General features: G+C 41.8%; 7 protein-coding genes across 7 annotated transcripts; 3 read left to right on the top strand and 4 right to left on the bottom strand.

Moving 5' to 3' along the window:
* Positions 1-251: 251 nt before the first annotated feature.
* On the top strand, positions 252-2,672 carry BDF20DRAFT_843354 (uncharacterized protein). The gene is made up of 6 exons (XM_053079562.1): positions 252-476; positions 565-620; positions 734-863; positions 949-1,013; positions 1,111-1,372; positions 1,505-2,672. Exons 1-6 carry the CDS (start codon positions 407-409, stop codon positions 2,383-2,385), a joined length of 1,464 nt encoding a protein of 487 aa, XP_052940471.1. The 5' UTR covers positions 252-406; the 3' UTR covers positions 2,386-2,672.
* BDF20DRAFT_843351 (uncharacterized protein) lies at positions 2,667-3,519 on the bottom strand. The gene is made up of 2 exons (XM_053079561.1): positions 3,311-3,519; positions 2,667-3,234 (listed from the first exon to the last, which is right to left on the bottom strand). Exons 1-2 carry the CDS (start codon positions 3,422-3,424, stop codon positions 3,001-3,003), a joined length of 348 nt encoding a protein of 115 aa, XP_052940470.1. The 5' UTR covers positions 3,425-3,519; the 3' UTR covers positions 2,667-3,000.
* Positions 3,520-5,425: 1,906 nt separating this feature from the next.
* On the top strand, positions 5,426-6,700 carry BDF20DRAFT_810660 (kinase-like domain-containing protein; the record flags this gene model as incomplete). The annotated part of the gene is made up of 3 exons (XM_053076614.1): positions 5,426-5,788; positions 5,893-6,185; positions 6,340-6,700. 3 exons carry the CDS (start codon positions 5,426-5,428, stop codon positions 6,698-6,700), a joined length of 1,017 nt encoding a protein of 338 aa, XP_052940469.1.
* Positions 6,701-7,816: 1,116 nt separating this feature from the next.
* On the bottom strand, positions 7,817-8,904 carry BDF20DRAFT_843345 (uncharacterized protein). Its single transcript, XM_053079560.1, has one exon. The coding sequence runs from the start codon at positions 8,868-8,870 to the stop codon at positions 8,121-8,123; it is 750 nt and encodes a 249-aa protein (XP_052940468.1). The 5' UTR covers positions 8,871-8,904; the 3' UTR covers positions 7,817-8,120.
* BDF20DRAFT_843344 (uncharacterized protein) lies at positions 8,775-9,783 on the bottom strand. Its single transcript, XM_053079559.1, has 2 exons — positions 8,965-9,783; positions 8,775-8,902 (listed from the first exon to the last, which is right to left on the bottom strand). The coding sequence occupies exon 1, from the start codon at positions 9,510-9,512 to the stop codon at positions 9,084-9,086; it is 429 nt and encodes a 142-aa protein (XP_052940467.1). The 5' UTR covers positions 9,513-9,783; the 3' UTR covers positions 8,775-8,902; positions 8,965-9,083.
* A 1,053-nt stretch (positions 9,784-10,836) lies between these two features.
* BDF20DRAFT_30039 (coth protein-domain-containing protein) lies at positions 10,837-13,167 on the bottom strand. The gene is made up of 2 exons (XM_053075144.1): positions 12,357-13,167; positions 10,837-12,240 (listed from the first exon to the last, which is right to left on the bottom strand). The coding sequence occupies exons 1-2, from the start codon at positions 12,812-12,814 to the stop codon at positions 10,983-10,985; spliced, it is 1,716 nt and encodes a 571-aa protein (XP_052940466.1). The 5' UTR covers positions 12,815-13,167; the 3' UTR covers positions 10,837-10,982.
* Positions 13,168-13,566: 399 nt separating this feature from the next.
* Positions 13,567-21,588, top strand: BDF20DRAFT_919544 (uncharacterized protein; the record flags this gene model as incomplete). The annotated part of the gene is made up of 14 exons (XM_053084651.1): positions 13,567-13,639; positions 13,795-13,902; positions 14,071-14,211; positions 14,251-14,370; positions 14,530-14,981; positions 15,085-15,238; positions 15,297-15,730; positions 15,869-15,974; positions 16,683-17,221; positions 17,291-19,497; positions 19,563-19,824; positions 19,894-20,232; positions 20,326-20,401; positions 20,494-21,588. 14 exons carry the CDS (start codon positions 13,567-13,569, stop codon positions 21,375-21,377), a joined length of 5,895 nt encoding a protein of 1,964 aa, XP_052940465.1. The 3' UTR covers positions 21,378-21,588.
* Positions 21,589-21,812: the final 224 nt, after the last annotated feature.

The following is a 21,812-nucleotide window of genomic DNA, read 5'->3' as shown; positions in this document are numbered from 1 at the left end:
CCCTTTTTTGATCTTCCAATCAATGACTGTTTTCGTCATGTTTTCCCAGCCAGACTAAAAAGAATGAAGAGAAAAGGCAACAGCTATTCTTTCTTCTCTTTATCTATACCAAGTCGCAGCCAAGAGAATGAGTCTATCGTCTACTACACTCACGGTACCTTCGTTGAGTCCCAGTACAACAGCAGCATCCAATGGTCGTCATAGCCATACTTTGTCAACGACCTCTTCCTCCACCTCCACCACCACCACCACCAGTACCTCTGGTTTGTCGACACATCATACTGTTCCAGCTGGCACACTGACGCTAAGTGCATCACCTACCCGAAGATTATCACATACCATTACAGAACTCGTTACCGGTTCATCCTTTAACCATAGCAAAGAACAACAGCATCCTCCTCCACAGATGAACAAGATATCGATTGATTTCGAAGGAGGTTCGACTATTATCATCCGACCTAACCGCATCATTCGAGGTAAGCAAAAAAAGCAGAAAAAAAAATAATAATAATAAAAAGGTGGTCGTTTAGAGGATGACTGAGGAGATGATTGTATTATCTCCAGGTTTTGTCAAATTAAAGGTAGTTAAACCCATTCAAGCCAGTCGAATTCGCATCAGGGTAAGGACAACTGTAACGAGTTTTACCTGTGGGTTCACGTAGGGACTCACGATTTGCTCTTTTTATTTTAATTTTTTTTTCCATGATGATAATGACGGTGATATCCATCCTAGTTTCGTGCTGAGGAAATTGCTACTGTGAAAGTACGGGAATTCGGATTGGAAAATAAAATTGAACGCATTGACCAGGTGACAACCACTTATTTTGATGTAGAAACAAAAGTGTGGGGAAATGAACCAAGCGGTAAATTCTGAAAAAAAAAAAAAGGAAAAAAGCGTAGTATGAATTTCGTCACACGTTTCCAACATGGAGAGTTTCCATCTACTAGCTTTTCAGTTGAGTACTTGGGAGATCATAGAGCCTGGTGAACATCAATTCCCTTTCGCACTAAAGGTAACTTGAAAAAAAGGAATGGCTCAAAAAAAAAAAAACGAGTCGTCATAGTAGTCGTCGTCGTAGTAGTAGTAGTAGTAACAGGCTCATCTTTTAGTTTCCAAACGTTAATTTTCCACCTTCTATCGACGATCCTGTGGGGTTCTCTATTCATTATATTTGGTCAGCTCACATTGATGGACCAGGGTTCTACCCAGGCGTTCGCTCAAAAGAATACATTATGCCTTATCGACCGATTATTTGTGCCCCTCCGACAAAAGAATGGGAATTCAGCCAAGTGATCCAACCATTGGACAGCCACAAAAAGGCACCGTTGGCGAATGTGCGTGTGGTGCTGTCTCGATATGCTTACTGCCCAGGTAAAAAAAGTAGCCTTTCTTTTTATTCTTTCTTTTTTTTTTTTTTTTTTTTTTTTTTTTTTACCATGACTCATGCTTCGTGTTGATGTCTATATGTATATATGATATATGTATGTATGTATGGGACTTTAGATGAGGATGTGGAGCTGGATTTGTATATCGATTGCATCCCTGACAACCTGATTGTTGCTGCTGCCAGTTTCACTTTTCAAAAATGCTGTATGGGCCAAATCCAACTTCAACGCGGTCTCGCTCGTAAATCGAAAACACGCAAAATATCCAGCCATCATCCACTGGCCGTCACAGGCAACGCTGGCTCGCTCAAGATTCCTGTCAGCTTCCGACTGCCCACCAGGCTTGTGTCACCGTCTTTTCAATCGCGTCATATTTGCGTCTTTTACGAGATTGTCTTTACTGTGCAGTTCCAGCGCGCCAGCACGGGGTCGACGCATTCCAGCGTCAGCAGTTTATTGCTGTCTTCGGCTTCCTCTTCGTCCGCTTCTTCGGCATCGCCCAAAGGAGAGTTCTCTGTCCCTATCGGCATCACCAATCTTCCGCATCATCATTTACTGCATATACCCAATTTAACACTCGTGCAATCCTATCAATCTTCCAAAGAAGCGCCCGTCTTTTTTGACCCCGAATTAGAGGAGCCTGTTGAACCATGGAGGATGATGGCAGCAGCAGCAACAGCAGCAGCGGCGACGGCGACGACGACAGGGACGACGACGATGATGCAAGGGAGCAGTAGTGGGCTAGCGTGGGATCCATACCATGGTGGCAGTAGTGGTGGTGGCGGTCCTTTACCGAGCGTCGCGTCGTTAGGGACAACACCTTTGACTTCACCGCCCAATTACTTTAGTATCACCAACCAGCCGCCTTCTCCTCCTTATGCTGCACGAGAAAGACAAGAAAGAGTGGTGTTTACCAGTCGCTTGATCAAACCAGGCATGGCCCTCGAGCTGGGCGAACCTGTTACCCTTGTTTCTGAAAACAAAAGTTACGAATGGTGACAAATAGAGCGGGTGTGTTTTATTCATTGTTGTACTATTTATTGTATAGAAAGGTTCTATTTATATCTGCTTTTATCCATCCTGCTGAAGGAAGGAAACACACTAAACTTTATCACTTGGCGAGTAGTCTCGGTTGGGTTTTAAAAAAAATAATACGATGCATGCCTAACCCTTCATGGAACAAAGAATTGAGGTACACACTTGGTCCATTTTTCATTTTTAAAGAAATCATGCCTCTGAGTTTTAAAACCCCCCTTTTCCGCACCCCCCAACTGATTGAATGAGAGGGAAAAAAAAAATGATTTACGTTGATCGTGTTACCCTTCTTTTTTGAAATTTTGTGCCACTTGGAACCATCACGTCACTTTATCAAAAGGAAAGAAAAAAGAAATCCTTTTTTTAAAGGAAAAAAATTATGTACAATACAAAAGAATGAAAGGGATATATAGCCCTATCTATTTATATATATTCTACATATATATTATATAGGTAAGGAAGTACAGGACGTAGGGGTGTATATAAGTTCTAAAAGGCAGAGAGAGAGAGAGAGAGAGAGAGAGAGAGAAAGTGTGCGTGTATGTGTGTTATAGTACAACAAAAAAAACAAGAACTCGTTTAAAATAAGAATGAACTGGAAGCGACAAAGATGACAAGTGCAATAATAGGATCTTTTGAAGATAATACAGTGGTATCGGCAGAAGTCACTCTTCGTCTTAACAACGCACTATGAGCCGTGCTTATTTCTTTGGGTGCTTTTATTAATGTCGTGGTTGTTTGAGTGTCGTGATCTGTGGTGTTATTGGTATCGTTGTTTGTTGTTGGTGTATCTTGCCTACTTTGATAGGACTCCTAAATAGAAAAGAAAAGAGTCGTCATGAGTTGCTTGGTTTTTTCCCGTTACGGCTGTGGAAAGGGTCATGATTACCTTGGATAGATGTGCATTATCAGCTGCTGTTGTATCAGCCGCTAAACAACAAGCTGTCATTAACGTTGTGATGAACAAACATAGAATAAAGAGCTTCTTGTGACTGAAATGCATGATGATGAGGATGTTGTAAAGAGCTATAATACAGTATTCGAAATAAGTATGTAATAGGGAATGAAAGAAATAAATATATAAAAAAAAAGGCTGACCCTAAAGAGAGAAAACCAAAAAAAGAAAAAAAAAAAAAAAAAGAGAGACAACAGGCTGATGCACCTCCTTTTTGACGGCTTTTCAAATTCCCCAAGGTGTGTGTGTGTGATCTGACTGACTTTTTTCTAGAGCTTTCAAGGAAACCCAACACGCTTTTTCTTTGGAACGAAAAAAATATAAATTGTTTGCGCCCCCTATGGACGTGTCCTTGACAAATAAAAAACCAGGTTTTATCTGAAACGAGTTAGCTTTTTACAGTCTCCTTAACATTTCATGTTGTTCAATAAAAGAAGCAAAAGTAGAGCATGTGTCTTGGCTCCCATAGTAACAAAAGAGGCTAAAAGAAAGCAGTTGTTGAACAATGAATTGAACTCCTCTGCTGAGAGGATGCAGATCCCTCCACCAAGAGGAAAGAAAAAAGTCACACAAACCATGCTCCGTCCATATCGATGTCGGTGATTAAAATACAGAGTAGTAAACCTGGTAACCGTTCAGGCTTGCCAACCCATATTCATTGATCGGCCAATGACATTCTATTTGCTCATTCTCCATCCGACAATTTCTTTTATTATTTCTGTCACCGAGAATTCAAGCACATGGTTTTTCTCTTTTTTGCTCACTTTTGGGTTGTTTTTTTTTAAAAAAAAAGTATCCCCAATGTAACATCCACCTACTTTTTTCTTTGTCATGAGTGTACTTTCAAAACCCATCCAAACGATGGACAAAGCGAGGAGGAGAGCGAGACCTCATAGATGAAGTAGATAGGTCATCACTTTGTTTGATCGGGAAGGATCTTCGCTATTTCTGCTGCAACAGTGTCCAAACAGTTTCATCAGTCTATGTACACACCAGTAGCCAAGGGGATGGCTATTTTGGAGTGAGTTGACTGATGACCAAGTTCAGATGGACATAGGATGTATCTATAGACCCATGCAGTGCATTGCCCTTTGTATGAGAAAGATGAGGGAGGCGCGTGCATGATGACCTTTTTATTCTACCATGAATGTGACAGTGGCATTCGTCCAATGGATAAATTATACAAGTTTTTGAGTCTCCTCCCTAGGGTCGTCAAAGGGTTTAGCTGCTTACTACATCATCTCAGTGCCATGTACTAAAACAGGCAACCAACGACCATGATGTGTGCGCGTTGTCTATATTTAAATGTCCGCTCGACCAAGCGTAAAGAGAAAAAAATGACTCTCTTTCTGTATTTCGGGCCAAGGGACAAAAAAGGGCCTATTTTTTTATTTTATTTTTTCTTTTTTTTTTTTTTTGTTTTTTCCCTTTCTGTTACGATAGAAACATCCAAGGTAATAATAAAAGAAAAATAGTAAAAAAAAAAAAAAAAAAAATGATAGGAATGATCAAATGAGTGGGTCTTTTTTTTTTGGCTTCTTGACCCGTCTTCCCTTCTTTTAGTCATGTCGTTTATTAACAAGTTTATTGATAAAGCCAAAGGAACAACACGTCAGCAACAGCAAAGTCATAGTCATAGTCAACCACTCGATACCCCACATAAAGAAATGATCAACCCATCGACACAACCACAGCAAATACAAAAAGAGTCTTTTACAGCTATGAATGACCCTGCCTCCACTGTTCAGAAGGAGAGGGTCCAGCCAGAAGCGATACCGAGTTTTTCAGCCTATGCTTCCAATGAAGGTAGACATAGTAGGACATGTGGTTTTTTGGTTTTTTTTTTTTGTGGTATGCTTTTTGGACTAAACAACGTCAAATCATCTGAGTTTACTAGGAGTCAAAGCGGAGACAATGATCAAAAATCCTCCAACGGCAACGAGGACACTACCGTTCAGTAGCAACGAGAATGCATCTCTACAACATCAGTATGATGGCCATGCTGCTGGTGGTGGTGGTGGTGGTGGTGGCGTTTCTTCTTCTTCTTCCATGCCTACATTGACGGCCATCTATAACGACCAAGCGATTCTTCGACAGCGACAAGATCGCCCCAAACTCAAACTGTCCGACTTCAACATGTTACGCACCCTAGGCACTGGCTCTTTCGGCCGTGTTCATCTTGTACAGTCGCGTGTCAATGCTCGTTATTACGCTATCAAAGTGCTAAAGAAATCCGAAGTGGTCCGACTCAAACAAATTGAACACACCAATAATGAAAAGCACATCTTGGAGACCGTCGCTCATCCCTTCTTGGTCAATATGTGGGGGACGTTTCAAGATGCCATCAATCTATACATGGTGATGGATTACGTCGTCGGTGGTGAACTCTTTTCCATTCTTCGTCGATCCAAGGTAGAGAGAGAGAGAGAGAGTGTGTGTGTGTGTGTGTGTGTGTGTAGAGAGAGAGGTCACTTGTTTGTTCTACGATAATAATACCTATCTCGTCCACTTGTTAGCGTTTCCCGGATCATGTGGCTAAATTCTATGCCGCTGAAGTCATTTTAGCCATTGAATACCTGCATTCGAAAAACGTCATTTATCGAGATTTGAAACCAGAGAACCTACTCTTGGACAGTCAAGGACATATCAAAATTACAGATTTTGGATTTGCAAAGCATGTACCCGATATCACCTGGACTCTATGTGGTACGCCTGATTATTTAGCGCCTGAAATTATTCAGTCCAAAGGTTATGGTAAAGCAGTCGATTGGTGGAGTTTAGGTGTTTTAGTATTTGAAATGTTGGCAGGGTAAGAAAAAAATAAATAAATAAAAGATAGCACATCTACCCCCCCCCCAGTTCATGACCCTACCCCGCCGCCAGGCCGGTGGGTTTCGTAAGTGACAGGGCTGAACTGAAGATCTTTTTCTCATGGGATTCCTTCTCTCCTCCTCCTCCTCTAGTTACCCTCCTTTTTACGACGATGATCATTTAAAGCTTTATGAAAAGATTCTTGCGGGCCGCGTGAAATACCCACAATACTTTATACCCAACTCGAAAGATCTGTTGAAACGCTTGTTGACGGCTGATTTGACCAAGCGTTATGGTAATTTAAAGGACGGCAGTGAAGATATCAAACGACATCCTTGGTTCCATGGCGTGGATTTCAATCGAGTGCTGGCTCGACACATCAGACCCCCTTACGTTCCTACGGTGCGTGGCGATGGAGACGCCAGTCATTTTGACAGATATCCAGAGACAGACGAACAATATGGGGATGACACCTCAGCAGATCCTTTCCGACATTTATTTCCAGACTTTTAAGGGGGAAAAAAAAAAACTATCTATCTGTTTTCCCAGCATCATCCCCACTGTCTTTTTATAACAAAAATAAAAAAAGTTATGCAAGGAATAGACGAAAAGCATGCCTCGCTCCGAGGGCTGACTGTGTGTAGGCCCCATTGGATTGTGTTGACCCATATAAAGCGCACATCCCACGTTGCGGGAGATGGTTCACGCTCTCGTGGCTTCGGAGCGGCAATAACACAGAGGAAATGGTTTTAGCGGCCATGAAACTAACATCGATTCTGAATTGAGTATAAAGAGTTCTACTTGTATTTCATTGATAACGTGAGTCTTTTTTTTTTATGGATGATACGAAAGACGCGATCGCTCAATTAGCCTAGTGATGCCCAAGTCTTACATTATTTCAGATAGAAGAGCGGAAAAAAAAAGGACACAGGAAAGAAACAGAATGACAATGTGAGAGCAGCATGTCAATGAGCTGAATGCAGCTGCGTCAAAGGATGCGTGTAGAGGTCGGTGGGTCCATCGTGGGTCCATCGTGGGTCCATGGTAGTGGTGTTTGTCCGTGGAGTAATATGGCACATTATCAGAGGAAATGAGGAGAGACTTTACTTTTCCTCCTTTCTTTCTATTGACAGCTCCCAAAACGGTGAGGCAAGACACTTGCTTCATTGGACTTTTTTTTTTATTTTTTTTTTTTTTAATAGGTAAAGATGACACTATCGTGTAGTACAAGACAAGAAATGTACCTTTTTCCTTCCCCACATTTTACCCCGCAGATCTGGATAAGCGGAGAAAACTATGTATTATTTTCAGGCTCAGAGGTTCAGCAAGAGAAATCTGTCGTTGCTCATCCAACATGCGTGCGTTTTCCTCAGGTGCGATTCATGAGCCATGAAACGACAAAGAGCAGTTTCTTTCTACAAACAAATGGTAAATCAATGTCATTTTTGTGAGACTCACGTCAAGAATCGCGTGATGAGCCTACCAACAATCATCCAACGGAGTTTTCCTCAGGACGAAGGGTGGAGTCTGATTTCTCTGACAGTTTTTCTTTAGCCGGTAGACGGAAGGATAGGTCAATGAACCCGGAAAGGGTGTTTGTTCTTTGCTCACGTTCGTCAACAAAAGTGATCAGTGAAAAAAGAACAAAGTCGGAGATATTTTCTTTTATTATTATTCAAAATGGCGGGGAGGGGGGCGGGAGAGAAGAGAGAACGGAATAAAAAATGGTTTTTTTAACAAACTTTTGAAAGCTTCTAGAACTTAATAGAACACCCAAGAGAAATAAGTCTACCTTACATAATGAAATACATGCAGATGAAGGCTGGAAAGACGGGAGACAGAACGGCTTGCAAAAGTCAGTCCCCAACAAAAGAAGAATCATGTCGCTCATAGGAGCAATTGTATCATCATAAATAAAAGAGGAGAAAGATAATTAGGCAGCTGTGCGGGGTCGATACCAGTCCGTTCTTTCTCCTGAACGCCAACCGACGGGTGGCTCGTCATTTCCATAGGGAGCAGGAGTCATCGTAGCTGCATGATGATAGACAGGTGATTGAAGGCCCGCCTGGTAAGTGATGGGTAGATGATAGGAAAGACGTGGAGGTGCTGGAGACATGGCTGTTCGGCTACTGCTATTGCTATCGTAAGTATAACGATGAATAGAGGGGAGTTGACTTGCGCTATGATGATTTGGGGTTGGATAAAGCGAGGGGCTAGGATGGGGATGGCTGTAGGTAAGGGTTTGGGCTTGTGGACTATGGTATGGTTGAGATGGCTGGTTGGTATATGGGCTAAATGCTGCAGTATGAGGATGAACATCCGAGGTGGACGGTGCTGGTGTGAAGGTAGATGTTGCTGGTACTGGTACAGAGGCTGCTCTTGTTGCTTCTGTGGCTGCTGCTACTGCTGCTGTGGGCTCTTCTTCAGACACGCTTTTAGACTCATTGTCTGAATAAATGAGATGAGGTGTATGCGAATGTTGGACTCGTTTGTTGTAAGGGTATGCGTAAGTTGGATAGGGACGAGCACTAGCAAGTGCAATATCACGGTTAATTTCATCATAAGAAGCACCTGTAACGAATGATCCGATAGCATGCAATCTATCAGGTGGCACCCAATTTTCATACTCTAATTCATTTTGCTGCTGCTGCTGCTGCTGCTGCTGACTTTGTTGTTGTAGCATCAATTGTTCATTGTTGTATTGACGAGCTTTGACTATCGACAAGTGAAGCGTTAAACATTTTCGGTTATTTGGTAAAAACTTGATCGAGATTTACCTTGTCTGTCAAACAATTCTTTCTCTTCTTTTAGTTGAGCTATTTTTTGTTGAATCTTGCTCACGAGCGATGCACGAAGCTGTGCTTTAGCATACTATACATTTGTATTAGAAAAAAGATCAGATTGGGATTGTCATGAAACAAAAAGGCAAGAAATCAAGCTTTTTTCTGCTAGGTGCAACGTAACACTCAGATTGCTGTTGGTGTACTTGCTTTTTCCCTTTCGTTTTTTCAATCGAAAAGGGCAAAAAAAGAAAGTGATGTTTTGGGTTTTTTGCACAGCAATAAAGCATGAGCAAAAACAATAGAATAAAGCAGTAGCAGTAATCTTGCAGTGTACAGAAAATAGGAGGCCTCTCATAGCAACTTACATGAAAACTATCCCAAGCTTGCTGTGATTGTGCTATGAATTGTCTTTGCGCATTTTGTCGTTCGTTGGTTCTCCAAGCTTCCATGATATGTAAACGATCAGCTTTTGCCTCATCCAAATGAGCCAACATGTTTGCATATTCAGGATGTTGCTCCATTATGAGTTGATCCCTCATCATCGATTCACGTAATCTTGTGTCTTTTTCTTCATGTTCTTTCTCGTGGACATGTTCTTTTTCTTGTCTTCTGTTGCATTTAAACCAAACCGAGAAGGAAAAAAAAAGGGGAGCCTTTCAGTAAGGTACAAACAAAGAGGGATAAAATATAAAAAAAAAAGAAAAAAATTCCCTGTACTAACATCACATACAACAACAATAAAACGAAAAAATCCGGTTAAATAACAATTAAAAAAAAAAAACAAACTTACGCTTCTTCTAACTCTGCTTGACGTTGTTTTTTGGTACGACTCTCAAGGTTGTTGGTGAATGGCGCTGTTGCTGTTGTCGCTGCTACTTTCTTTTTCTTGCCTTTACCATGACCAGAGACCGCCTTTTTATTGGTTTTTTTAGTGACGGATGCAGCAGACGTCTTTTTCTTTAAGACATCTGCGTCATTTTCGTTGTAGCTATTCTCCTTTGCCTTTTTATTGTGCTGAGCGTTGGATCGGTTGCTGCTACGAGTAACAGAAGAATAAGGTGAAGAGGACGATGGAGGCATTTTTTTTTTCTTCTTCTGTGGATGGGGGGGTTGATAGAGTTTAAAAACGGTACTGGCAACAAATGTTACAGATGATAGAAAAGCTATTCTATGTTTATGTCGAGGTATAGTAATATAAAAGTATGTATGTGTGTATGTACGTCTGTATATAAGTATATAAGTATGTATGTATGTACGTATGTATGTATGTATGTGTGCAAGTGTGTGTGTAAGCGTGCGTGTATATAAATGTGTATGTGTGTGAGGCAGAACGATGTGGTAGAAAAAAGAAAGACAAAAAAAGCCTGTGTGTAATTTCTGTGATTTTTTTTTTTCTTTAAAAGTCAAAAAGAGGTAAAAGAAAGAAGAAAATGAAAAAAAGCTAGTGAACCCAAAAAAAAAAAAAAAGGGGAAAGCATGAAAGAGGAGTCAGAAAAAATAAAATAGAGCCACAACAACCAAGTGGAGTTTGAACAAACAGGAAGTTGGCACACAACAGCGTTTAAAAGCCGGGCTTGAAAATATAATAATGACTTTCTCTGAGAAAAAGGCTCTTTATTTTAAATACAAAGGCGCCTATTAAAATGCTACAGAAATAGGTACTTGAAGACGTTCAGAATGACTTGTATTATGGCATTAAAGCTCAACAGACTGTAAAATAGTGAAATTACAGGCTGTAAAAGATAGCCTTCACCCAATGAACTGTAGAGGCAAAAAAAAATGAAGAACTATCAGCTACAATAACAGTCATTTTCCTGTGCAATAGATGAACCACGAGGTCAAAGAGCAGAGAGGGAAAAAAAAAAGCCCAGAAAAACCCACCCCCCTCACTCTTATGGCTTGTGCGTCGATCCATTTTTCTAATTTAAGGGTCTTCAAGGTCGCCCAATCATTTTTGAGCGGATCAAAAAGTCAAATAGAAATAAATGGGCTCTAGGATAGATGAGTTTGATTTAGTTTTGCTTTATAGGCTGTTGGGCAAGAGCGTATGGTTGGCCAGTAGTTTGCTGAATAAATGCTTCAAGATTCTCACCGCGCAATCGAGCCCATTCAGCAATAGGCGTCTGTATCGGCATAGACGCAGGTCCATAGACGGCTTGTTCGAATGGAACACCCTTCATCATAGCATCCGACATCATCGACGACATATTCGCTGGTAGCTTCCATTTAAATTCACCAACAGGAGGTAGACTCTTATCCCACGCCACATCTTCTTGAAGCATCGCGTAAAGTGTATCAATGCGCTTTCGTACCGCGCCGCTCGTAAACAGCTGCTGCGTGGCATGACGCATCAATTCGTCAAACTTTTCTCTAAAGGCTGGCACTTGAAGTATTTTTGAGCTTAAAGGTTGTGTTTCCATGCCGGGAAATTCAGAGTAATTGCCGCCCCACACTCGAGAAGCATTGTACTGAGGCAAGACAATGCCACAGCTCAAGTCGAAATCTTGTTCAGACAACACAAGCTGCTTTCTTTCTACATCGTCGTACAAGAGAAAATTGTTATTATTGGCCACAAAGCCGTCCGTATCCATCGTCAGCAGATCCAGTGCCATCGTGCGTAAGAAGCTCTCTACATCGATGTGATGCTCCCATGCATCCACAACAGAAGGATGGGTGACGATGGTATCGGGTTGCTTTGATAAAAACTCTGTAAAGTCAATGAGGCGTGAGTAATCAGGTTCGCCCTTGGAAGGTTTTTCCTTGACTGGATAGAATGTCTGGTACAAACCAACATTGTCTCTGCCAAAGTAAGAAAAGTCAGCATGTAGCTGTTGCTGCGTCTTATTCGAAAGGCGATTCGTGGTAGTAGAGGATTCGCCTTGACTCACCTCTGTCTTATTGAAGGAATTTTGTCCCACCCAAAGCGTGCCTTGCTGATAATCCTTGTCGCCATTCCCAAACTCATTTCTAACCCAAGGATTCTTCAAATGCTCAACAAACCCAAATAATCCGATCGACTGCTGATTGATATAAAGACGCACGTAACTATACTGAGAGGCAGGGAGACCCATCGCATTGGCCATGCTGTACCCCATATTTTCGGTCATAAAAGTCGGATCAGCAGCACTTGCTCTCAGTTTAAACCGACGATGACCGTAGAGCTCTTGCTTTTTAGAAAGTTGAATCGCGTATCCCAGCTTGGGCATCAAACGTGTACTTCGTCCAGATATTGATAATTTAACATGATCAAACGTTTTCACTTCATTCACACTAACCCATCGGAAGCGAAAAAAGCAAGCAGGAAGTGTGACTAATTTTCTCCTCTTTCTTTCCCACCCTAACCCCCACCCCTTTTGAGACACTCTGTCGCATGCGCAGTTTCCTACCTGATGTAGATCATTTGTAAATCTTCAACGTCGATATCCTCTAGCTGATGGTGGTGAAGAGAGTCAATATCAGATGGGTTGCCGGTAATATGTAGAGTAGGTATCTGCCCTTGAACATGAATTTTTGATTCAATACGACGAATCACTGGTAATGGATCAAAGACGTTGACCAGTTGATATTCATCCGCCCTATTCCACGATATGCTAAAGTGCTCGTTCAGCGTGCTCTCTGTGCTAGCAAAAGGAGCTACACGAGTAAAGGGTTCTTGACGAATCATATCCTTGGTATCTTTGTCGAGAATGACATATTTATAGTCATTGGAGGGTCGAGGTGCTTTGCCCATATGAAGTAAAGAGGTCGCTTCATGGGTATCATTTAAAAGGTATACTTGGCGGTCATCGAGAACAACAGCGATCGTTTGACTATCAGGAATATTAGCAATGACTTTGTACGTCATGTTCGATTCAGTAGCCACTACTAATACCAAAGAACAGACGCTTACTAACAAGGGAAGGATGGCTATTGTATTTCTCTACCATTTCAGTAATATTGTATCTTTTTCAATTCATTTCGGCTTCATCTGAGATGTATTACCTTGCTGGAAATGCATGGCTGGTATTTTGAAGGTAAGAAAAGATGGGAAAAAATGCCTCTTGTATCTAGGTTATTCTATATACATAAAGGGTTTCTCAGAAGGAACCCACCTCCCTTTTTCAACCAATCATCATGGCAGATAACTCTAACTACTCATCCGTGAGCAGCAGCCAAATCTTGATATATCAAACAAACACAAAAGTCGCTGAGCATGACGTTACAAATGCATTCCGTGCATTGCTTTCTTTTTGATCAGTGTTTCTGTCCTTGTCGTGTAAGCATCTATCCAATTCTATTACTTCTTATGAACTCGACGATAAACTCTTTGTCCCTTAACCACTGCCATGTCCCGGAACAAATTTAAAGCCAAATTCCATCCCTCAACGGATGACCCTCATTTGTTCTTTTGGAGATGTCGGCATAAAATGTCATTTCAAAGTCACACACTTTCTTTACATTGTCAGGCGCATTTTTCATCGGGATCAAGTTTGCTCCATTAAATTACCCGTTCATCTACGGTGCACTTCGTCAAGTATTGGACTCTTTTATCGTAATAATAATCAACTTACTCGCATACACACATACATACACTCTCTCATTTTCCTCTTTTGAGACATGATTGATCAAATTATTCCACGCCTCAAAGAGGAAGTCGCTATCGATGGCGCTACAGGTAATAACATGATCTGTGAGGGAGGGACGCACATTGATTCGAAAAAAAAGTGGGATCGATCATAACTGAATCATCGACATGCAATCTAGGCACTCCCATCCATGTTGTGTGGCAATATGTGGAGAGAATTTTAAATGATATTCTTCAAAATTCAAATATACAACGAAAAGGCACACCGCCTGCTTTGGACGAAAGATATAAAGCATTCCTATGGGAGCATTTAAAAACAGCTCAGGATTTGGAGTTTTATGAGGCCGACCATCCTCACAATGAAACGAGTGCTACAGCTGCGACACAGCAACAGAATGACCAGATACCCTTTCCAGCATTACCAGACGCTGTCCCTGAATCACCTACATATGCAACAGTGCACGATGCCAATAGTACAAATGATACGAAAGCTGTGGATTGTCATGACAATAAAAGTAACAAGAAAAATAATACAGCAAGCAAAACCAAACCTCGAACATCGAAAACGAAAGCTTCAACAACAAAAAAGTCAGCATCCTCTTCTAAGAAAAAGAAACAACAACCCAAAAAGAAAAAGAAAACCTTTCGTGGAGGTTCCGATGATGACTTTGATCCCGGTTCCGATTTAGAGGAAGAAGAAGACAGTAGTGAATCAGACTTTGATCCCGATGCAAGTGCTGAAGAGGACAACGATAACGACGACGACGACGAGGAACTTGATTTTGACGACGAAGAAGAAGACGAACCTAAGAAAAAGAAAAAGAAAACGTCCACGCGTGCAGCAACAGCAGCACCCAAAAAAGATACTCATCCCACCAATGCTGTCTCTTTGGCCATCTCTCGGCCTCAATACCATCTGATGCCTATCAAAAATATTCATCTATATACCTATCCACAAGCGATGGATCAATTTGGGGAACGTTTGCACATTTTAGCATCGCCAAGATTACAGAAAGAGCAGCTCTTGTACGGTATTCCACCGGGCAATACACTTTCCCCTAACCTCATTGTTCTCTTGCAAGAAATCATCAAAACCCGTACGAAAGGTTTATACCAAGCTTCCATCACTAAACTGTTGGATATTGATTCTCGTTCTACCGGCCATTACTGTAAATCGCTAGAAGAAAAGGGTGCCATCACCCGTATACCTGTAGCGATCAACGCGATGCGTACAAATATCTGCATTCACGCCCGTTTTCAAGCCAGCAAAGGAGTCCTCGATATGAATAACATCGGTGATGAATCAGAAAAAGCCCTTGAAAAACCTTTTAATGTCAATGCCGATGGTAAAGTCTTCACAGAGGATACTCTCCTAGAGATGTTGGTTCTTTTAGCCAAAGATGCACCCGATCACGCTATCCTTTCAGAAGAATTACTCAGAGCTTGTGTGAGTATGACCCCCAATCTTCAATTGTTTCTTTTCTCTCCTTCCCTCTTTCTTAATGATTTACGGATCGTGCAATGCTTCACGTTTTTTTCTTTAACCGTAGGGTTTTGACCTGAACAATAAATCCGTCCGTAAGTGGAGCAATCGAACCATTGAAATCTTGGAAATCAAAGGTTATGTCAAAAAGACAAATGTTACCATGCCAGATAATCCGCGAAAGATTTACAGATGTCTGCAATTGTTAAAAATACCCCAAGGTAAGCTATAAAACGTTAACATGTCTCCCCGCTTGTTGTCTGACCTTTTCACGTTTAGCTATGTCAAAACCAACGAACGAACCAATGACTACAAAGATTGAATTTCCTTTGAAAATCAATTCTACCACCACCACCACCACCATCACCACCATGCCAACCACCCCAGGCAATGTGGGTTTCCATCATCTCCATTTTCTCTTTGATAAACCTTTAGAAGATCAGATATATCAAGCCATCGAAGCTGCCGGTGACGTTGGTATCACGCAAAAAGAAATCGCTGTGGTATTGAACATTTTCGAAGGACGCGTCCTGTATAAAGCCCTTGATAAGATGTGTGAATGTACAGCTCCTGCCAAGTACACGCTCGGTCGTGTCATGGAATTCGAAGGCAAAATCAAAAGATTCAGATATTATTCCTATATGAACTACAAAAAGGTCGTTGAACAACAAACAGAGATAGATCCCCCACCTGTTCTACCCCCGCATGCCATCGTCAACGAATCCATTTGCCGCGAATTCAACATTTTTGAAGATGCAACACATGTCCCGCGATTTCTCTTTGACTACTTGCATCACGTGAAAAGTAATCCAAACTATAACCAATCTATATTGAAAATCTTGGGCGCAAAGCCTTTACCGAAAAAATCAGGGAAATCACGCGGTAGACCGCGTAAGACGCCAGCTTCTTCCACAGCCGCTGCATCAGCTGTTGGCACCTTAAAAAAGAATACCCGACGTACATCAAAGAAGAAAGAAGCAAATACTCCCACAGCATTCTCAACCACTACTTCAGTTCCGTCAGGCATCTCACGAGCCAACAGCCTGGAGCCATCCTCTTCTGCTGAGCCTATGCAAATCGAGTCTGCTACTCCTACCGCGTCCTCGTCAGGCAACGCGCTTACCGAACATTCGAATAATATGAACGAGGAAATGGTCGTTCATACTGCATCACCAACTGAAAAAATTCAAACGCATGCCGCTTCGACCAAGGGAAAGGATACAGCTGCTTCCTCTGCATCTGCAAAACCAACCCAAGTAGCTCCCGTAGTGGGCACGAGAAGAATGACTCGGGCAGCAGCTCAAAAGACAGCGAATAAAGACTCAGTACAACAACAACAACAACAACAACAACAGCAACAGCAGCAGAAACCTCTCACTCACTTCATTTCCCGTCTTACACGTGCTCAAATCTTGTTTTCTGATACAGACTCTTCCACTGATTCATCGTCGGAAACGACTGCTGGCTCTGAAAGTCCTACAACTCCATCAAAGCGTGCTGCAGTGACTTTTCCTGCCAAACGTACATTAGACGATGAAGGTCATGCCAATGTGACTCAACCTACAGCTTCGTCTGCGTCGAAACGATTAAAGCCATCGGCATCCTCTGCATTGGTTCCTGCCCCTTCCAAGCCATCCAAACACAGCCCTTCCCAGCAGACATCAGGTTCTTTTCTGCCCATCGAGGTATTAAAGGCACAAATGGCCCAGACGGATTCACCCGCGGAAGCCGCCACAGCGACCACCGAACCGACCCCTAAGCGTATGACCGCTGCTACGGACGTGCCCAGAACACAAAAGAGACAATCTGAGAATGACAGTAGCAACGCTGCGAACACGCCATTGGCGCCTTCCAGACCTAGCAAAAAAGCAAAATCAGCCTCTACAGCTGTGGCATCGAATCAAGCACCCACTTCAAAGGCAAAGAATAAGATATCTTACTATTTCCGCAGTACAAAAACACGTGCGGAGGATCAACCAGAGAAGGAAGCATTACTGTCCGCATCTTCAACACCTGTGACTCGGTCGAGAGAGTCTACTCCTGCCATACCATCGCCTTCCCCATTACTTCCAAAAACAGCTGACAATGCCTCTATCGATACAAATTCAAGCCCTCAGGAGCAGCAGGCATTAACAACACCATCCATTCCTATGGATATGGATAAGGAAGCCATTGCAGAAGACGAGCCAGCAGACGTGTCAGCCGTTACTGTTGTTGTTCAAGCGGAAGAAGCGGATACAAATGAAGGTGTGACTACAACAAACGCAAAAGAGAGTATCGATGTAGCTCCATCACAAGCAGCAGATACGAACTCTACCGCTTTAGTGCTTGCAGGTCCTACGACCGTGTCTACCACTTCAACACCGGCCGTGTCCAGCGTAGTGATCGCGAATGGCATCAAGAAATACTCCCATCTAACAGCAAAACCAAGTAACATCTACTTGGAAAAACGTATCGAAGTCTTTCTCTCCATTCTTCAAGATCGTTCTATCCTTGAAATTGACAAGTCTTTTCGTCGTCTATATGATGCAAAAGCAGCTGCCATCTTTCCTGAGAATTTTCAGAATAAAACCCAAGTCGACATGAGAACGTTACGTCGAACAGCCGCCGAGATTGCGAAAAGAAATTTGGCCACCGTGACGACCATTGAATACCCTTTACTTAACGGTCGATCCAAGACAAAGACGCTGTTGGTGCGTAGCGATATTGACATTCAAGGTGAGCAGTACAAAAAATTTGTCGGCTATCTGAAAGAGTTGAAGGCCTATCACGATCCTGCCGTCATCTGGAGACGCTATGATAAGGCCCAATTTACCGTCGAGCCTCTGCAGGACCGTCTTGAAAGAATGCAGCGTCAAGTAGAGCAATTGCAAGAAGAAGGCGAGATCAATAAAGCAAGAGATTTGGAAGCGCAAATCGAAAAATGGAAGAAAAACTTGAACACGTTCAAAGAATCGAGCCGAGCGAAAGGAAGTACTTACTGGTTAATTCAAGCGATGCAATACGGATGGCTGAATGCTCCCATGATGAGAGCTAAAGCGCTACACCAACACATATTACGCTTGATCGAACAGCATGTCAACGGCACAGACGCTGAAGAGCGGACCATTTATCTGAAAACCATCGTCAACTATATGACGGTTGAGCTGATCTGTCAAACCATTGGCATTTTCAACCCGACAGAGCAAGTCAAAGCATTCCTGCAAGTGCCTCAGAATTCAGATGTGTTGGTCAAAGACTTGAGTAAAGAATTGAAACGACAGATATTGAGTGAACAGAATAAGTTTCGGCGACGATTGCGAAGCATCATGAATATGTTGGTCTACATCAAAGTGCTGACTCCTTTACGAGGCGACTTTTTTGATGCCAACGAGACAGTCCAGAATGTCTCTGTGAATTACATCATGCTGGCGGAACGATATAAACTAAACAGTCAAGTACCCATCCTGAATCGTAAACGCAAAGGTACGCCGGTCCTGCATACACTGACCATCAAGAACAATGATGATTACATGGACTTTTGGAGGGAGCTGCAGTATGCTTGCACTGGCAATGGTCTCACCGTATTACCATCAGAAGAACAGGCCCCTGAACCTACCGATCCCCTGGAGCTCATCATGCATCGTACCATGCACAATTTGAAAAACTGGAGCAAGAAAGCAATATTTAGCCGTGAACAAAGAAAGATATTGAACAGCTACCTTGACAAGAGCAGCCTGACAACTCCCGTAAATAACCCAAAGCTGATGCGCCATATTGCGGCCGAGACAGAGTTGGGCTATGATGAAGTTTACTATTATTATGAAAAGGTGCAGAATGCCTTTGACCTTAAACTGAAAACTAACGAAGTGAAGAAATTTGCACGCGAAATTAAACGCCGTAATCCTCCGGAAAAGACGGTGTATAAGGGACGAGTCGTTGGTTTGAATTCTAGTCGTGCTTTCCGACTCAACCGGGACCGTAACCCTATCCTTAATGCAGGTTGTGAAATTGTCGTGGATAATCAGACGCGAAACCAGATAAACAAAGATCTAGAAGAGCGCTTTAAAGATGAACTGGAATATTACGATAAGATGACGGAGCTACCTGTTATTGAAGACCCTGAGGACTCTGGTTACAATTTAAATCGAAAACGTCGTAAACGTACCATCTGGTCTGCACATGAGAATGATTTACTAATCTACGCATATACTATATTGCAATCCCGGTTCACAAAAAGAAAAAGATACCTTTGGGTGTCTATACAACAACTATTTCCTGACAAAACTCCTAATGCTGCCCGAAATCATCTTATGCAATTGCTAGCCTTTACTTATTATGCCGAAATGCTGGAAAGCTGCAAGCGATTATGGCCTACCATCTATAAAAGCGGAATTAGAAGTGGGGAATTGATAGATAATGATCCTGAAGATAATATCAATATAGATTTACTAGAGTTCGTTACTTTTTTCATCCAAAAGCTTGCAGAGCTCAATTCAGGGTAAGCCTATCTGTTTGTTGCCTAGATTAGAGAAGAATGAGCTTATATTGACTATCGCCTTTTAGAAATTCTGCGCAAACCAAACTACCAAAAACTGTGACGATGTTGAAAAGTGGTTTTACTATTGCTTACACTTCCGAAAAAACTGTCATTCATGATATGTATCATAGTTCCGGAAGCATGGCTGGTAGACTGAGAGCTCTTCAGAGTGAATCTATAACACTCCAAAAATACCACAATGATATATATGACGTCCCCGAAACAGCTACGTTGAAGGAAAATGATCAAGATTCTAGACTGAGAAGATTGATCCGAACTGTCGCATTGGTAAGTGTGTCTCCTGCCGAACTATAAAACATATCACGTAATCCTCTCACACTTATCCCTTCCGTCTAGATGTGTTTAATGACACCTGAAGAAGTTTATGACCCATTCTATTGTTTCAGCATCATCAAAAGCTTCCCTGAAAAAGTGTTTGCAGATACCATGGATTCAATGAATGTAGAAGGTTCTTTAAGAAGGAAGGGTCAGAGTCGTAGAATTCCAACTACTACATTATGTCTTTCAGAAATGTTCGTGAGAAGCATGGTAGGTCAGCTTCCTGAAAATTTCTTCCTTCAAGCGAAAGACTATACTATCTTCTTAAGTCGACATGAAGTCAAAACCCGATATACCCCGGAGTATGTGAGTAGCGGCATGATGGCTAGCTTATTAGCATCGTTTTCTAACTATCAGGTACGATAATACAGTTTTCAATGTAAACTGCAAAAAAAAAAAAGAAAACCCTTTACCCAAAGAGCTTATATTCCATTCCTTCTCTCATTCCAGCTTAATCTTTACATGGCGAATAAAAAAGCACGATTAGAAGAGTTGAAGCAGAATGTACTTCGAACCAGGCAGATAGGTATAATATGGAACAGTAGCTGATCACTGACAATGAGAGTCATACTTACGGACTGGCATACATTTATTTCGTTTCCCTTTTTTTTCTTCCAGATAGAAAATCGCTAGAGTTCGAGATTGATATTGAAGGCATCCAAGATCGAGACCAAGTGATGCCTTATATTCCTGATCCTGAACGTATCAATTTGAGGCTTATGTCGAAAGAAGAATTTGATACAGCATTTACAACTTTTGTATCTCACGAAAAAGACGGCCATTTCACGGATTTGATAGGAAAATTGGTCAGTGCTCTCTATGATGCTGGTGAAAAAGGGTTGACAGGATATCAGCTCAACATTTATTTATTCAACGATGCTGGTGCCACTGGTCCTTATACTGAAGAAGACATCCTTACAGCAATAAACAGTCTATGTAGTAATCAACCCTCCCTCGTATGTCGTGTTGGGTTTGATTCTGTTCGCTATGTTCATGCTTTATTCATTGACCAGTGGGCTCTTGTGACAAAAAATATGCCTCATCAGGAAGTTGCTCAAGCTGTACGAGAACAAACTTTGACAAGTGATGTAGCATCAATTGATAAAGCGATCTCAGCAATTAGAAAGGAGGTTATTATTCCAAATTTGTGGACTGACATCAATGGTAATACGACAAATGTTGTTCTGACGGGCTGTAAAGAAGTTATTGTCGATTTGGTGTTGAGAAAACCTGGCATTACAGAGGCTGATATTCTTCGCCATTTTGGGTCCGCATTGGGCCGCAGAGAAATAATGGAATTGCTGGTCATGTTAGTAAGGCAACAGGTGTTACGGCAAGTTTCTGTTATCAAAGCAACTGGGCCTTGTAGCAAAAAGAAACCTTCACTTTTTGACAGAAAGAGAGCGCATATTGTGAAGAGCAAGACCTTACTAACTGACACTACTCAAACATGCTACTGGGTTACATCCAACATCTTTTCAAATCTTGCAGTGAATTGTTAGTGTACATCGAACGTATATGACTATTGTTTTCAATAAACATGCATTTTTCTATTCTGAAAGTGGTGGGACAGTGCCTCATTTTAAATATATTTTAAATTACATGAGAAAAATCTAAATGGATAAGAAATGTTAGGCTTCACAGCAATATACTACGACAAGTCTTGGGCCAGAATAATAGCCTTGGGGCTGACTATTACAGTTCCAAGTGTCATATGCCAGAAGAAAGCAGAAGCATGAAATATTAAAACTGATTTCATAACGACGTAGTTCAGATAAAGTCGCAACATCTGCAATATCGCACACAGTTTCAAAAAAGCGTAGTTTCAAAGGAGCGACATTGAATGTACCCAAAACTAATTGCTTAAAAATCTTTAAGATTAACTCCTTAACATTCTCATATAGCGAAAAGCCACGGTACATAACTAAATACAAGTA

The sequence above is a fragment of the Mycotypha africana genome, assembly GCF_025528875.1.
Source record: "Mycotypha africana strain NRRL 2978 chromosome Unknown BDF20scaffold_1, whole genome shotgun sequence".
NCBI lineage: Eukaryota > Fungi > Mucoromycota > Mucoromycetes > Mucorales > Mycotyphaceae > Mycotypha > Mycotypha africana.
Note: the sequence above shows the minus strand (reverse complement) of the source record. Positions and strands in the feature narration are given on the sequence as shown.

Bases quoted from the DNA above. Each gene is read 5' to 3' on its own strand.
- BDF20DRAFT_843354 (XM_053079562.1), top strand. From the start codon at position 407: ATGAACAAGATATCGATTGATTTCGAAGGAGGTTCGACTATTATCATC. The intron at 477-564 runs GTAAGCAAAAAA...TATTATCTCCAG, and splicing joins ACCTAACCGCATCATTCGAG to GTTTTGTCAAATTAAAGGTA. The intron at 864-948 runs GTAAATTCTGAA...TCCATCTACTAG, and splicing joins GTGGGGAAATGAACCAAGCG to CTTTTCAGTTGAGTACTTGG.
- BDF20DRAFT_843351 (XM_053079561.1), bottom strand. From the start codon at position 3,424: ATGCATTTCAGTCACAAGAAGCTCTTTATTCTATGTTTGTTCATCACA. The intron at 3,235-3,310 runs GTAATCATGACC...TTTTCTATTTAG, and splicing joins ATAATGCACATCTATCCAAG to GAGTCCTATCAAAGTAGGCA.
- BDF20DRAFT_843345 (XM_053079560.1), bottom strand. From the start codon at position 8,870: ATGCTACAACAACAAAGTCAGCAGCAGCAGCAGCAGCAGCAGCAAAAT.
- BDF20DRAFT_843344 (XM_053079559.1), bottom strand. From the start codon at position 9,512: ATGATGAGGGATCAACTCATAATGGAGCAACATCCTGAATATGCAAAC.
- BDF20DRAFT_30039 (XM_053075144.1), bottom strand. From the start codon at position 12,814: ATGACGTACAAAGTCATTGCTAATATTCCTGATAGTCAAACGATCGCT. The intron at 12,241-12,356 runs GTAGGAAACTGC...CCGATGGGTTAG, and splicing joins TTACAAATGATCTACATCAG to TGTGAATGAAGTGAAAACGT.